We start from the raw sequence: 16136 nt of genomic DNA, 5'->3' as shown, positions 1-16136 counted from the left end.
CTCCGACGCTCAAGTCAGTGAATCGATGTGAATAATAACGTGAGTAACGTAATGACAATAATTAAACAATGGAAAGAAGATAGAAAAATGATAGTAATAAGGGAGTTCTCCGATTGATTCGAATGACCCAGTAGTCAGAGGTAGAGCTAATGAGCGATATGGATCAAGGGGCGACGGACGTCGGGGCTAGCGGGGCCAGTCGGACGATCGGAACCCTAGAAAGTTGTAAGTGTGGAGGCGGAACGGAAGAGCGGGGATAGCGAGAGTAAGAGATCGTGTGTGAGTGCAAGCGTGGGAGTGAATGATCGTCCGTGATTGTGTTAGCGAATTAGTATATATAGGTTACGAGCCTGCAGGGAGGCGGCTAGGGTTAGGGTTTACTGGAATGCTCCTTGAAACCCTAGCGGTTCCGATTTCTTAGGGAACGATCTTCCGTGACTCTCGTCTGACCTAGTCACCGATTAACTGTTGAGTTTAGGGTTTTTCCTAGTGGGTTCGCGTATTTCCCGCATATGGGCCTACTTTGAACCTTATGCCACGAATGTGGTATGGATCGCTTTACCGGGCTGGCCCGTTGGGCCGTATAGTTTTGGCTTATACGGATTTTTCCCATTACAGTTTGTCCCCCACTCCCTAGTTGGAGGTCTTCAATTAGGGAGTGCAATTTAATTCGCTAATGGTGTGATATATGCGTGTCGTCACGCTTGATATTTCAACGTGCAGGGGCAGGGCGTGGAGGATATCATGGGTGTTTCCACCTTTTACATAATTCGAAGGCTAAGACGACGTATACTGCATAGACGTCTCTTACGTTTCTTCATCCCACTTTTTCTTTTATTTTGATTTTGTAGTATAACCCCCAGGAGCTCATGCCGCATACGGAGCTTATACTCTTTTATCTTTCGTAGATTGGGGAATAAAAAGTTAGATGCGGGGCTTACGGTTCTTCTGGAGTTATGTAGAGTAGGAGTTATCGGGTCTCACGGGACTGACGGCTCTTCCAGAGTGAACTAGAGTGGAAGTTGTTGGGTCGTACGGGATTGACGGCTCTTTCAGAGTGAAGTAGAGTGGAAGTTGTTGGGTCTTCTTTCTCTCTCCTTGATTTACATCTTTTGCGCTTCTTCCGCCTGATACGGGATAAAAGTGATCCAGGCTTCGCTTACAGGAGATACGCCTCTTTGACTTTACAAGATAAAAGTGATCTAGGCTCCGCTTATGGGAGATACGCCTCTTTGGCTTTACAAGATAAAAGTGATCAAGGCTCCGCTTACGGGAGATACGTCTCTTTGGCTTTACATTTTTTGGACTCACGCGCAATCGAGCAGGATAAACAAGATGTTCGGTGTCTGCCGAGACTATTAGGATAAGCGAAAATTTTCCAGTTGGGAGAGGCGCACTTTGCTTTGATGGACACGACGGGTCTTCATCTCAAGTTTTGAGTTTGTGTGTCGTTTTCCTAGGAAAATAAAAGACGGAGCTGCAGGGTTTACGTCTTATGTGACTCAAATTTTCTCCCCATTTAGACTTAGTTATATGAACTAAGGCTGAATTTACGTTATTCGGGTTGAGAAGGGCTTGCGCCTTTTACATGAAAAATTTTCCCCCCATTTAGACTTAGTTGTTAAACTAAGGCTAAATATACGATATTCGGGGTAAGACGGGCTTGCGCCTTGAGCATGAGCATTTTCCCCCCATTTAGACTTAGTTGATAAATTTAAGGCTACATTCAGGGTGTGTGGGGTGAGACGGGCTTGTGCCTTTTATGTGAAATTTTTTTCTCCCATTTAGACTTAGTTGATAAACTTAATGCTAAATTCAGGGTGTTTGGGGTGAGACGGGCTTGCGCCTTTTATGTGAAAAAATTTCCCCCCATTTAGTCTTAATTGATAAACTTAAGGCTAAATTCAGGGTGTGAGGGGTGAGACGGGCTTGTGCCTTTTATGTGAATTTTTTTTCCCTATTTAGACTTAGTTGATAAACTTAAGGCTAAATTCAGGGTGTGTGGAGTGAGACGGGCTTGCGCCTTTTATGTGAAATTTTTTTCCCCCCATTTAGACTTAGTTGATAAACTTAAGGCTAAATATGTAGTGTGATTCTACAAATTCGTCATGGTCAGACAAGTGTGGAGGGAGAGGGGGGGCTGCGCTCCTTAGAGCTATGCAGTCATTCACCTCCACTTGAGAAAGTAACTCCGATTGGGTTGAACCCAATTGGTTTGAGGCATTGTTCGGGTCGTGAGCATCAGTCGGAGTTCTCATGGTGTAACTTAGGCACGGCTTGTCGGAATTCTTACATTGCTAGGGCCCCACGGTGGACGCCAAATTGTAGGGGGTAAATCCAACAATTACGGAAGTGACGTCAGTAACGTCTGGATCGATGAGCACTAGCAACCTGAAACCACAAGCAACATTAGAGCCCTCCGAAGAGCACCGGTGGGGGTGTCGATGGAAGGGCCTCCGACGCTCAAGTCAGTGAATCGATGTGAATAATAACGTGAGTAACGTAATGACAATAATTAAACAATGGAAAGAAGATATAAAAAGGATAGTAATAAGGGAGTTCTCCGATTGATTCGAATGACCCAGTAGTCAGAGGTAGAGCTAATGAGCGATATGGATCAAGGGGCGACGGACGTCGGGGCTAGCGGGGCCAGTCGGACGATCGGAACCCTAGAAAGTTGTAAGTGTGGAGGCGGAACAGAAGAGCGGGGATAGCGAGAGTAAGAGATCGTGTGTGAGTGCAAGCGTGGGAGTGAATGATCGTCCGTGATTGTGTTAGCGAATTAGTATATATAGGTTACGGGCCTGCAGGGAGGCGGCTAGGGTTAGGGTTTACTGGAATGCTCCTTGAAACCCTAGCGGTTCCGATTTCTTAGGGAACGATCTTCCGTGACTCTCGTCTGACCTAGTCACCGATTAACTGTTGAGTTTAGGGTTTTTCCTAGTGGGTTCGCGTATTTCCCGCATATGGGCCTACTTTGAACCTTATGCCACGAATGTGGTATGGATCGCTTTACCGGGCTGGCCCGTTGGGCCGTATAGTTTTGGCTTATACGGATTTTTCCCATTACAATATATAGGAGTTGGTCATAGTAAAAATTACAATTTAAAATAAGAATTAAGAGCACTATATTAACAGACGTGTAAAGTTAGTGCATTCGTTGTCCAATTAATTAACTGTACTCAAAATCTCCTTGATCGACCTTGCTCCAGTCGTGTAACAAGCCACATCATTGGACAGCGATAGACGTATCGCACTCATCGTTTTTCTATCCAGCAACTCCCACTCTTCCGAATCAATCTTTTCAGGTTTTGCCTTGAGGAGTTTGTACAGATTCTTACCGTACAAGTAATCCTCGATCTGCATTTTCCAGAAGTCGAAATCTGAACCATCAAACTTCTCAATAGGAATCTTTCCATCACCCACCCTGAAACGTTCCCACCAAATCCGGAGGTCTTCATACTAGTTGTTAGAAAATAATACACGCGCAAATCACGAAAGCAATAAAAGAACACACGAGAATTGTTATCCAATTCATTACGATATGTAACTACGTCTAGGGGCGATGTCAAGCCAGATTTTTCACTATAGTATATTTAAGATACAAAATATAGAGAAGACACAACTATTTATAATATCAATAATTAAATCCTAATTAATTAAGCCTAATTAACGGATCATACAACAACCCAAAAAACTCAGACTCCATATTCCAACGGAATTAATTGGGTTTTCCTATTTTTATGTGTGATGCATCTCTTATTTTATTAGTTTTAATAATTGAGGTGAAATTTATACATCATTCAATACACTTATCGTGTTGAAATGATACGGAAATAGAATATTATCATACGATGTTTAATAAGGGGTGTAATATGCGTAAGAAGTGATTGTGATCCTGTGTTAATTAAATTAAAATAAAAGCTACACTTCTAAGTCAATCAAATGTGCATGCTATAACAGATTATCCTAATATTTTAATTATTTCTTCAGTCTTTCTCATGCGAAGGTTGAATTATGAGTTTTTAGTTTATATAAAGGCGAGATGTTTACCAGAAAACTTTGATTTTAAATTCTGTTGTCAATGTATAATAATAGAATATTTTTTCAGGGCTATCGTAATCATTTCTTAAAGTAAATATTTCAATCTTTAGTTGAATTTATAGCCGTGACAAACAGTAGCCTTACATACATATTAATAATATATATAAATTCGCCAAAAATATTCTAAATATATCGATTTATATAGTGGTTTTATAATACTAATAGAGTTACATGGTTACTTAACAAAGAATTTGACCACCGGATTAATAAATACATTAATGTATTCGTCGTCAACATAATAGTATCATAATATATACCATCCACTATACTCGTTTATACATACTGCGTTTTAATAAAAGTAATATGAAATTCAACGTTATTAATAGTATCCAACTGTGAAGAAGTAATTAATATCTGACAATAGAGAATCGAAACTCTAAAGGAGAAAAGACGAAATAAAAACGTGTAGTGAAGAGAAGGTAGCATTCCATTGTTGTTGAAGTCACCAACTGTTGCCTTGTCTTTCTCTTCCTATATAGAAAATACCGCATCTATTTTATTGAATTAGCGCGTCAACACAGTAACAATGTGGCTTCACCATTCTCAATTCTTATTCTTATAAAACCCCCCTCTCCCACTCTCTGTTAAACCCAAGAATCTCTCTCTCTCTCTCTACTCGAATCGGCTGATTGCTGGGGCTGGATATTAATTTGAGTTATCGAGACAGAAAAGAATTAATTCCAATTGATATCAATGGATAACATTTTGGGTTTGCTAAGGATTAAAGTTGTGAGAGGCTTCAAACTGGCTAAAAGAGATGCCAGAAGCAGCGATCCTTATGTGATTGTTCGGATGGACAAGCAGGTAACAGACGATACCTATCATTTTTCTTTCTGCTTCGATAACTCCGTCGCTTTTATTTTATCTAATTCTTTTAAAAAATATATATCCCAATCATACCATAGCTTGAATGTTGATTGTAAACAATCCGACTTTCAATGCGAGGTTAATCCGATCACAGTTAATTGAGGTTAAATTTTCATTACATTTTTTTAATCAATGTGTTTTGGAGGTGGTTGGTAATGGTGAATCTCAAGGGATAATATGTTTTAATATTTGTCGTTTATTTTAAAATAAAAGACAAATATTAAATATATATATGGAATTAAGGAGAGTTTATTTAATCAATGGGTGTAATGTGCATGGAGATTTGGGTGGGTGCAGAAGCAGAGAGGCGTAATAAACGCCAATGAATTTAAATTTGTTGCTTAAAAAGTGAAGGTGGATTTAGATGCAAGATCACATGATTAAACATGCTAATTACGTTAATCAGAAACTAAAGACTCGCGTGGTGAAGAAGAATCTGAACCCCGAATGGAACGAAGAGCTCACTCTGACCATCGCCGATCCAAACCAGCCCATCAAGCTGGTAGGTATCTCGTCTTAAATCTTACAAAATTCACAAAATTAATCTAAGTAATTAAGGAAACATGTTGGTGATTAATTGCAGCAAGTTTACGACAGAGACACGTTCACTCTGGACGACAAAATGGGGGATGCAGAGTTCGACATCAAAGAGCTGGTGAGGGTGCTGAAGATGCAGTTGGAGAATGTTCCAAGTGGGACACTCATCACCAAGGTTGTGCCCAACAGGGACAACTGCTTGTCGGAAGCCAGCTCTATTATCTGGGAAAATGGGAAAGTCACGCAGAATATGGTGTTGAGATTGAGGAATGTTGAGTGTGGAGAAGTTGAGCTGCACCTGCACTGGATAAATGTCCCTGGCTCTAGATCTCTCTAATGTTCAATCTTTCTTGTACATATACATTTTTTCATCTCCAAATTTTACATTTTCTTTTTCCTTTCGAATTTCTGTCTAATCTATTAATATATGAAAACACTGCTTTTTTAGTAATTTTTCCCCACCAAGTTAATGCCATTTTTGCAATGATACATCAATTAATTAGGGCAGTTGTTTTAGAAGTTAAAAAAAAGAAGAGGAGGATAGAAAGCTAATAAAATCAACAATTCAACATCCACGTTCTCACGTGATGAGAGAGGAAATATCTGAAAGGGGAGAGAGAAGAAAAACACAAATACTCCTGTGCAACCGGTTGCACCGTTTAACTGGTTTTCAAAATGATACTACTTCATTTGGGAAATGACACTTGAATATTTTCGAATGGAGTAGTGTACATTCAGAAACCAGTTGCATGGTGCAACCGGTTGCGCGCGAGAGTGACTCGAAGAAAAATGTGAGAGACACTTTTATTGAATTTCAAATAATCATATGTTATTTATTTTAAATCTATTTCTTATTATTTTTACACTAAATTAAAGATTTTATCACAATCTATAATTTAAAATGCATATTGATTTTTTTATGAATATGTGATTATATATATAAAAAAAAGGAGAAAATCTAACCACCCTTGAAAGCACAGAAAAAGCTGACTAAGGGTCGAGCCTCATTAAAACCTCATTAAGGAAAACACAGTGGGAAAAACCTTAAGGAAGAAAAAAGAGTACTCGTCTATCACAGAGAGACAAGCCAGAAAAAACTAACAAAAAAGAGCAGAGGGAATGTGGAAAAACTTCAGAAACTCCGGCCTAACCATCGCTCCTAAGTAATCCCGGCCATTTCACTGCTCAAAAAACCAAAAGAACAGGACTTCAACCAACAACCCGAACGTCGACAAAATTCGACACACTTCCAGCACCTCAATGACCAATATGCCTGAAGCAAAAAGAATGGCTCGATGCTGATGGAAAAGAAGATACTCCATCGCTGAGCACCCAGCAGAGCCCAACCACTCGCGCCGCTTTATTTATGGTGGAGGTTGGACGGATCTATGAATTTTCTTTGGTTATCACCTTTGCATGACTACAATATTATGCAAGGCTGGGTTTTCTTGGGAATTTTGGAATTCTACGCCTTTTTTTTGAGCTGATCGTCACAATTAGCAGGACTAACTCCTTTTAAATATTTGTAATTTGATTGATTTCACAACAGGTCATGGAAAGCACTAACATTCTGTAATACCCCGACTTTTCCTAATAGAATCTTTCAGTATAATTATTGAATTTGGATTATAGATAGTTATGCCCGGAGAATATTTTTTTTCATTTATATGTATATATTCGTTTTAAATTCCAACAAAAGAATTTTCAAAAGTTTTACTAAATTAAGATTATTGAATGGTTTGATTTTTTTAGGTGGTCATTAGCTCTTTATTCTAAACTTGTATGAATTTTTTTAAGGCCCAATCATAACTTAAACATTCTCTCTTTATTCTAAACTTGTATGAATTTTTTTAAGGCCCAATCATAACTTAAACATTCTGGGCTATTATGCATGATTTTGAATTTAGAAGCCTACCTTTCATTTGGCCCGAAGGCCCAATTTCTTGTGTCAAAGAATCACATGCAATGCAATATCTGATATTTTCAAACTTATTCTGAAATTATGATTTAATTATCATTTTTTTTTTACAAAAAAAATTACCGTGTTTAATCAACCACGCTGCCTGCTTTCTCCTATAAATTACACATCCCTTTACCCACATTCTCCACCCTTCATATCAAAACATTCTTCTTCATTATAATCTTGTGCCTTTCACCTCAGTCATTATTCGCAGAACAACAATTTAGTTAGTTTCAACTTCTTCTAACCACTGCAGCAACCAAAACAGAGAAAGACACGACCCATTCATAAAGGTTTTGCCTTTATCACGCACTCTTCTTTTTTTGTCTCTTCCACCACCTCAGTTGCATATACTCCTTGCAGAAAACTTAAACTAAAGTAGAACCCAGCTTGCTGCGAAACCATACTCACACAAAGGTTTCATACTCAACTCCGTCTACTTTTTATCTGCTACCTATTTTGTTATACGATGAACTCTGATGACACATGAAACCAACAAACGAATAAAATTCTGCTGATTTAAAATCATCATAGACAATACCATCAAACTTGTGCCTTGACATTTACACTTTGAACTGGACTCTTGTGAAGGAATTGAAGAAACACAGAGAAGAATGAACCCTTAAAATTTTGATAAATCTTCAGTCTTTACAGCTTGGATCTTGCTGCGTTTGATTCTTGTTGTGCGTGTTAGTGTGGCGTGAGTTCAGTCGGGGCTAGGAGGGGTTGAAGCAGGGAGAGCGGCGGCAAAGGCTGAAGGGCTGCTGCTGTCCGGATCGAAGGAGAAGGCCGTTCGCCGTGGGAATAGAGAGGGAGATGGGATCGTGATGGTGAGAATCGGGAAGGCGGCGGAGGCTGCTGCCCGTTTCGATGAGAGAACGAGGGAGATGGAGGCGGTGGAGGGCGGCTGGGCGGCAGTGACAGTGAGCCTGAGGACTGATGCTGTTGTCGCCGGATGTGAGTGGGCGGCGATTCTCGCCGCGAATCGAGGGTGAAGCGGCGGCAGCCGTCGGCTGTTGTCGAGTGACAGGAAAGGAAGAGGAGGAAATTAGGGATTCAGGGAGAAGGGAATTTTAGGGATTTGAGGCGTGGAGAGTCAGGGTAGGAAGGAGAGGTGGTGGCCGGCTGGAGAAGCGAAGGCGATGACCGCCGGAGTTGCAGGAGCAGCCGGGCCGTGCGCGGGGAGAGAGATGAGACAGGGAGAGAGAGGGTCGAGCGATGGAAAGGAGAGGGAAGTAGAGAGACAGAGAGGGTGGGGTGACGGGCGAGAGGCCAGAGAAGGAGATGGCGGTGACGGCAGGGGCCGAAGGCGGCGCCCTTCGCCAGGGAGGGAGGAGGAGGCGGCCGCGCTGAGCGGCGCGTGTGTGGTTGTGTGTGTTTGTGAATGAGAGTGATTGAAAGAGAAACCGAGACCGGTCATTAGAGAGAGAGAGAGAGAGAGAGAGAGATGAAGCTGAGCTGGGCTTTAGAGTTTGGGCTTGCTTTATTATTATTTTTTTCTGTTGGGCTTGTTCACTCTTGCTGAGTTATTACATAATAAATTGCTGGGCCTATTTTAATTACTTGGCTGATAATTAATATTTTGAATTGGCCCTCTTTTCTTAATCGAATTTTCGGCATCAGTTATTAAAGAACTGGATTGCCAATTATTTACTGATTGGATCCTAATTTAAGTTGATTTAATTTGTTTTGGTGATTAATTAGCTTAATAAGTGTTTATACCATGTAAGAATGATTTGAGAATTTAGAAAATGTTTTGATTACAAAAAGATTTTGATCCATTATGCATGTTTAGATAATTATTTCAGAAAATATTTCATTACGCGATTTATGATTTTTATGTGCACATGATTATGTGAATAATATGCCATGTGGTATAATGAAGTAATAAATTCATAATAGGTTTTTGCAATAAAATATTTATGCATTGACATTCTTGTTAAGTTAAAAGTTTTATGAAAAGTCGAGCAAAGAGTATTATTGGTGCCCTTAGCTGAAAATTGATTTTTAATATTATAAAGTGAGTTTTAAAACCCGGGCATAGCGAATCAGAACTTAGTAGCATCGCTTTGCTATTATCTAAGGCTAGTATCACGAGACCTATTAAGATTAGATTATTTTGTAGGCTCAGTTGACCAAGAGTCGCATTGCTTTTACAAGACGAGTTACGTTTGACTTCGGACTTTGTCCAAATCAAGGTGGGCTTTATTTTACGTACAATGTATCTTGAGTTTTATAAGCTCTGATATTTCATGAAAGTTACTTGTTTATCCAATATAAATATTTTTATGTGCGTTCTGTATTGTTTAATGCTCGCATAAGCATCGATCGAGATTCTCATTTGGCCTAACACGTTAGATGAGGATTGTGTACACAAGGTTAGTGGCTCGATGGGTTGATCGCCATCGTGCACTAACAAAGCTAAGAGGCGTTATAAGGGTGCTTGTCTGGATGTGTTCCGAAGCACAGTTATGGTTATTGATCTGATCGGGTGCGTCCCGAGATTGATAAATGGGAGAAAAGAAAGCGATCTGTCGGTGGCTAGAGGTCCGGGATCATAAGCAGCGAGTAACAATCGAACGTTACATGGCGCGCCACTTAATGAGAAAAAGTTTTATCATGCTTAGAAGTGGATTTCTATTTTAAAACCTTCTGAGTTATGATTGTGATATTGGATAAATTGTCTTGGTTATTTCATAAAATATTTATAAAATGCATAGCCCATTGAGTACACTAGTGCTCAGCCCAAAATATTTTTTAATGTTTTCAGGTTCATCAGTTGGTGCAGACGGGTGTTTACCTCATTTTTGGGTAGTATTTGCGAGTTTTCTGCTATGCATTCGAGCGAGTTTCTTATCGTTTTGCTCTATTTTTCACGTGCTCGATGACTATTTGGGTGTTCTACTGTCGTGCGCAGGATTCGGGAGTTGTTGAGCGTTTTTGGCATCGTTTCGAGCAATTTTTGGAAGCAAGCTCACGGCCGCCGCCGTCAAGACGCCGGCCGCGGCCCCACGGCGCGCGCCGTGCAAATCTGGGAGAAATCAGCGAAGGCAGGCCACGGCGGCGCCGTCCCACGGCGGCCGCCGTCCACGGTGTTGGACCTTTGAATTCGCTGCTCTGGAGGGCTTCGAATTCTCTGCTCGGGGCGACTTCCCTGCTCGAAGCGGGGAGCGATTCCTCTGGCAGCGGGGAAACTTCCTTGCTCGCCTCGATTCCTCTGCTCGGGGAGACTTCCATGCTCGCCACGATTCCTCTGCTCGGGGAGACTTCTCTGCTCGCCGCGATTCCTCTGCTCGGGGAGACTTCCATGCTCGCCGCGATTTCTCTGCTCGGGGAGACTTCCCTGCTCGCTGCGATTCCTCTGCTCGGGGAGACTTCCCTGCTCGCCGCGATTCCTCTGGTCAGGAGAGCCGCGATTCCTCTGGCGCCTCCGACTCCGCTGGACTCCGCTGCACTGGAGGACTCGGCCCCGCTGGAATGGAGGACTCGGCCCCGCTGGCCTTGATCCCGTTGGCGTCGATCCCGCTGGAGTTGATCCCGCCGTCCCTGTGTAATTTCGGTAGTTACGTTTCTTCCATTTAAAAGCCCATTTTTAGGGTTTTTCACCAGACTTTTCGACCTCAGCAGCCTCCAGGCGATTTTACCTTTGTTTTCCTAGTTTTAGAGTAGTTCAAATATCAACAAACATCTTTTGGCTTGGTGGATTGAAGATTACGTTAGTTTCATTACATTGGATTCAAGATTTAGATCGTACTCGCTGTAAGAACTCAGTTTATGTTTTCTATAGGATTGAATGCTAGTCTATTTCCCTTGCGTAGATTATTGTTGCTGCGAGTTTATTTGATGAATTGTTTGTTCTTTTATCTCGCCTAGATAATCGTTGTTCATGATTGATTGAATTAACTATTGCTTTCTAGATTGCTAGTTTAGAACCCTAGGTCTATTGGTTTTCCTGCGTTCTTAATCTGCTTCCTTTTTTTCGTCTAGATAGATTTATATGTTTTATTTTAATTACGCATTAGTTAATCGGAGAGAGAATGTCAGACCCAACTACCCGATTAGAGTGTTTAGGTTTATTTCCTGTTTTCTGTGCGTAGCATGATCAGAGCCCTGTTTAGCCTTCCTTGAGAGACGACTTGGGTTAGCTTATTACACTAGGATAACCTCGTACGATTGCGAGTCAATCCCTTAGGTGTTTTGGGTTGAGTCAAATTTTGGCGCCGTTGCCGGGGAAGGCTTTAGGCATTTGATTGTGTTGCATTGTTTTCCGTGTTTATTTTTGTTTATTTCTTTTAACTCGGTTATTTTCTCCCTCGGGTGCGTTTGATTTGTTTGTTCGTGTTGTGTATGCAAGGACGTAGAAGCTTGAAGAGAAAGCTTGCACCTTACTACGACAACATTCACCGACCTCGTGAGGTCCTTTTAAGCCTGGAGGAGAAGTCCGAGTCCAGTTTGAGAAACCTTGTGGAATCACAGTTTCGAGAGGAAGACTGTGAAGAGAGAATCGCTTCCAACCCCATTCTGGAAGCCGTTGAGGAGACACTTTCAGTGCATTCTAAAGAAGAAGAAGAAGCTCGGCCCAATCCTGACCAAGAAACCATGGCGGAGCAGAATGTACAGTACATGGGAGATTTTTCCAGGCCGGTCATCGGGAACACTAGCACCTCAGCAATAGTGCTTCCCACTGCGGTCCGGAATTATAATCTGAAGCCCAATGACTCAAACTTGCTGCCGCTCTTTCATAGGATGCCAAGTGAGGACGCTTTACAGTTCATCCGAGACTTCTGCACTCAAGTGCAGACTTTCCCACTGCTGGAACTCACCGAGGATCAGTTGAGACTCAAGTGCTTACCTTATGCACTCAAGGACCGGGCGAGAACGTGGTTATTGTCCTTGCCGCCGAACTCCATCACCACATGGGGAGAGGCATGCGAGAAGTTCATGCTCAAGTACTACCCTAATCACAAGACACAGGAGATTAGGAGCCAGATAATGAACTTCATGCAAGGAGCTGACGAGCCTCTCCACGAAGCTTGGGAGAGATTCTAAGAGCTCCTCCGCCAGTGCCCACAGCACCAGTTAGCACCCGTCATGTTGATGCAGTTCTTCTATGACGGATTGATTTAGACGGCACAGTTTATGGTGGACAGTACAGCAGGGGGCAATATTGCCCGGAAGACAGCTGATGAGCTCAAGGAGATCTTCGACACACTGGCCGCGAGTTCTTAACAAAAATCAGTCAGAGGAAGGAGGGTCGAAGCCAATGCAGTAGCTCCAAACAATGAGCTTCAGAAGTAGGTAGCAGACTTGATGAGGCAAGTACAGCACCTCACAATGAACAAGGTGGAAGCTCCACCCGTTCGCGCGCCACCAGCAGAAGGTTATGGCATATGTGGCGAATTTGGCCATGGAATCAACGCGTGCCATCGAATGGGAGAATTCACACCTGAAGGAGAAGCAGAGGTCTATGCTGCTCAGGGCTATCCGGGGAGGCCTCAATTTGAACAGAGGCCCATCTCTAATCAAGGGCAACAAAGCTCCAACTCGGGTTGGAGAAATGAGCAGAATTCGGGATGGAGGAACCAAACTCCTGGCCAAGGGTCGAGATCAAACCAAGGCAATCAGTTCCCCCCGACCTCCACAGCAATTGGGGTATCAGAACCAGCAGCAGTTCTACCCATCTCAACAACAGTCGTCATTTCCTCAGCAGCAGCATTACCCTCAACCACATCAGCCACAGCAACCCCCGCAGCAACTCTACCCACCTCAGCAACACCAACCTCCAGGCCCCTTATTTGAAAATCAGATGCAAGCTTTCATGCAAGCTAGCAAACAGGCGATGGAGGCTCAGAGTGCTACCATCAAGCGTCTCGAGACTACAGTTGGGCAACTAACAGGAGCCTTGAATCAGCTGCAGCAAGAACCGCCAGCTGGGAAGTTCCCAAACCAGAACCAACAGCCGCATCAAGCTCATGCCGTGGCGGTGATCAAGGAAAATACCCCAATACCCACGGGGAAATGGAGAAGCAAAACCGTGCAAGCAATCAAGGCTACCCAATGCCCCAGTGAGCCACTGCCACCTGTCACTGTTGCACCAGAACAACCACCACCAAAGCAAGGAGATCCAGGTAGTTTTATTTTTGATATTAGCTTAGGTGGGGTTGAAAAGGCTTTAGGAATGCTTGATTTGGGCGCGGCAGTCAATTTGATGCCGCTTGATATTTTTGAGAAATTGGGAAATAAAGAGCTGAAATGCACGAATATTAAGATAGAGCTAGCTGACGGCTCCATTAGCAGCCCACGAGGCCTTGTTGAGGATGTTGAGGTGGTTGTGAGGGGGATTAGTGTTTTGGCTGATTTTGTTGTCCTTGATGTGGGAAAAGAGATTAGAGGCGAGAATGGGCATCTTGTTTTGCTTGGCCGACCCTTTATGGCTACCACCCATACTCGCATCGATGTGGGTACGGGAACTGTAAGTATGGTAGGGGCAGGTAGAGCGGTAACATTCTCAGTTTTTGATAAAAAAACCTACTACCCCCACTCCCTTAATTCAAATCTGCTCTTATGTTGAAACATTTGATGCTTTGGATGAGAACTATATTGTGCAGGAATTCCTTAATAAGCTGCAGGAGGAGAACGAGATCGTGAAAGAATTTCATGCTAACCTGCAAGATGAAAGTGAGATTGAGCAAGAATTCCTAGATAAGCTGCAAGAGAAAGATGATAAAGAGCATGGCCTTCTGTGTGCTTTGCGATTGGAAGAGAAGCTTGATGAGGTTGGGTCACTCAATTTCGTTGGATGTGTGGATAGAGGGCCATCCCAGGATATGAGCATGGAGGACTCATTTGGAGGACCCGCAGCTGCAATTCAAGAAGATGTGTTTACAAGGGCGCTAAGGCAGCTGGAGCTTCAATCGGATTTTGGTTAAGGGGTTCTCTTAGTCGGGCTGGCGACTTAAAAACTAGCGCTGCATGGAAGGCAACCCATGTTTTCTTGCTTTTTCTTGTTTCGTTTTTCTTTCGTTTTGTTTGTGTTGTGTTTTGTTGCTTCTGTTGTTTGGTGCAGGTTGTTGCGTTGGAGACTGCTTGTTCTATGGATGAGAGAGAGGCAGACATCGTGGGACACTACAGACTCACCACTGGATCGGTATTTAGGGAAGTTTCCTCTTTCACCCCTCTTTTTGTTTGCACTGAGGACAGTGCCAGATTTTAAGTGTGGGGGGGGGGGTGTTTGTTGGTATTTGTAAATCCTGTGGGTGTCTTCTTGTTGTGTTCTTGGGCTTTATTGTGTTGGGGCGAATGGTCCCCTTGTCTTGATTTCATGTTTGTTTTTAAGTGCATCGCATGTTGACAGTGGTTCATTGGCGATTCTGGGTTGTGTTTCGTGTTGTTTGTTGTCCTTGTCCTTTACGATTGATTTGTTCCCAATATGGTATAATTAGTTTAATGTTTAGATGCAACACCTTGATGAGCAACTCTTGACGTGATTTGTCCGGTAGATGCTAGGGGGAGTGTTTTCAGTGCAATACCCTAATATCTTTCTCTGTGTTGAAATTTATGGTTGGTTGTTGAGTTTTTGATAGCTCTGGGTCTCTGTTCCTCTAATGGCATCATTATGAGCATGGGAAACCACGCGAGAATACTTTGGATCACCTCCAAAAGTGTCAATCTCGTGAATTACGGCCCATCTATTAAGAGCGAAAATAACTTAGACCCAAAAAAAGGAGAAGTGAAATGTGAAAAAATGAAAGAATGTGAAAAAGGATGAGATATGATTATAAAGGGAATTGCATTAGGAAATTCACCCCTAGCGGAGAATCGGGTCTGATCGGATTGAGTTGTATCACCTTGTTGTTGCATTTTTAAACCTTAACTTTGAACACCTGATTGGGGACATTGATATCTTGAAGGACTTGGTTTGGTTGGTGTTTTGCTTGGTGAGAAGAATCGCTTGTGGATTTTCTGTTGATGTTGTGATTGTTGCTTGAGGACAAGCAAGGATTTAAGTGTGGGGGGGTTTGGGTTGAGCTGAGATTAGGGTTCCGCTTCGTCTTTCGCTTCGGCTAACAACTAGCTTGTTATCTTGTCTTTCAATTCCCTAAACTAAGAACTTCTATTATATGGTGCAGTATTATCTTGTTGAGCTTAGACTCTTAATTCGTATTTCTATTAATAGAGTCATCGTTGATTATGATCAGAGTCACGAAACCAAACTTATGCAATCCTGGAAAGTTGAATGTTGTTAATCGATTTATGTCGCTAAATGCCCATTCATTTATTTTATTTTATGTTTATTTTATTGATCTCTTCAAAACACAGATACCTAATCTTTTGGATAAATCTTCATCACTGATCTGCTCATATCTCAATATTTTCTTATTTCTTTTGGTTTGGGAAGTTGGGTCGTTACACATTCTTAAGAACTTGATGGGTGATCTCACTGGGGAAGGCCGAGACCCGGCTACTGCTGCGACAGTCACTAACAAGGGAATTTACTTGGGTGACTCTACGCCCACTGGGTCGGTCGGATTGGTTTTTGCAGGGCTGCAGGCTACTTAAGCTGTACAGGGATCGGGTACTGCGGGAACAGGGATGGTCAATGTTACTATGACTGAGCAGATGCTATCTTTCTGAGTTACGCTTGCGCAAAACAAATGTTGGGAACCTC

At 42.4% G+C, this 16136-nt stretch overlaps 2 protein-coding genes across 5 annotated transcripts; both read left to right on the top strand.

Annotated features, from left to right (window-relative positions):
• The first annotated feature begins 4501 nt into the window (after nucleotides 1-4501).
• LOC131001761 (protein C2-DOMAIN ABA-RELATED 5-like) lies at nucleotides 4502-5959 on the top strand. Its single transcript, XM_057928328.1, has 3 exons — nucleotides 4502-4908; nucleotides 5378-5473; nucleotides 5555-5959. Exons 1-3 carry the CDS (start codon nucleotides 4798-4800, stop codon nucleotides 5843-5845), a joined length of 498 nt encoding a protein of 165 aa, XP_057784311.1. The 5' UTR covers nucleotides 4502-4797; the 3' UTR covers nucleotides 5846-5959.
• A 1603-nt stretch (nucleotides 5960-7562) lies between these two features.
• LOC131001760 (uncharacterized) lies at nucleotides 7563-15754 on the top strand. 4 transcript variants are annotated; one of them, XR_009094024.1, is made up of 4 exons: nucleotides 7563-7761; nucleotides 7832-7885; nucleotides 9594-9666; nucleotides 15468-15754. XR_009094024.1 is itself a non-coding variant. In XM_057928326.1 (3 exons), the coding sequence occupies exon 3, from the start codon at nucleotides 10353-10355 to the stop codon at nucleotides 10971-10973; it is 621 nt and encodes a 206-aa protein (XP_057784309.1). In that variant the 5' UTR covers nucleotides 7563-7761; nucleotides 7832-7885; nucleotides 9594-10352; the 3' UTR covers nucleotides 10974-11273. The 4 variants fall into 4 exon arrangements, 1 of the variants encoding a protein (XP_057784309.1); XR_009094023.1 differs by lacking the exons at nucleotides 9594-9666; nucleotides 15468-15754 and adding an exon at nucleotides 8163-8882; XM_057928326.1 differs by lacking the exon at nucleotides 15468-15754 and having other exon boundaries at nucleotides 9594-11273.
• Nucleotides 15755-16136: the final 382 nt, after the last annotated feature.

This window comes from Salvia miltiorrhiza, chromosome 8 (genome assembly GCF_028751815.1).
Source record: "Salvia miltiorrhiza cultivar Shanhuang (shh) chromosome 8, IMPLAD_Smil_shh, whole genome shotgun sequence".
In the NCBI taxonomy this organism is placed as follows: Eukaryota; Viridiplantae; Streptophyta; class Magnoliopsida; order Lamiales; family Lamiaceae; genus Salvia; species Salvia miltiorrhiza.
This window is presented reverse-complemented; position numbering and strand designations above follow the sequence as displayed.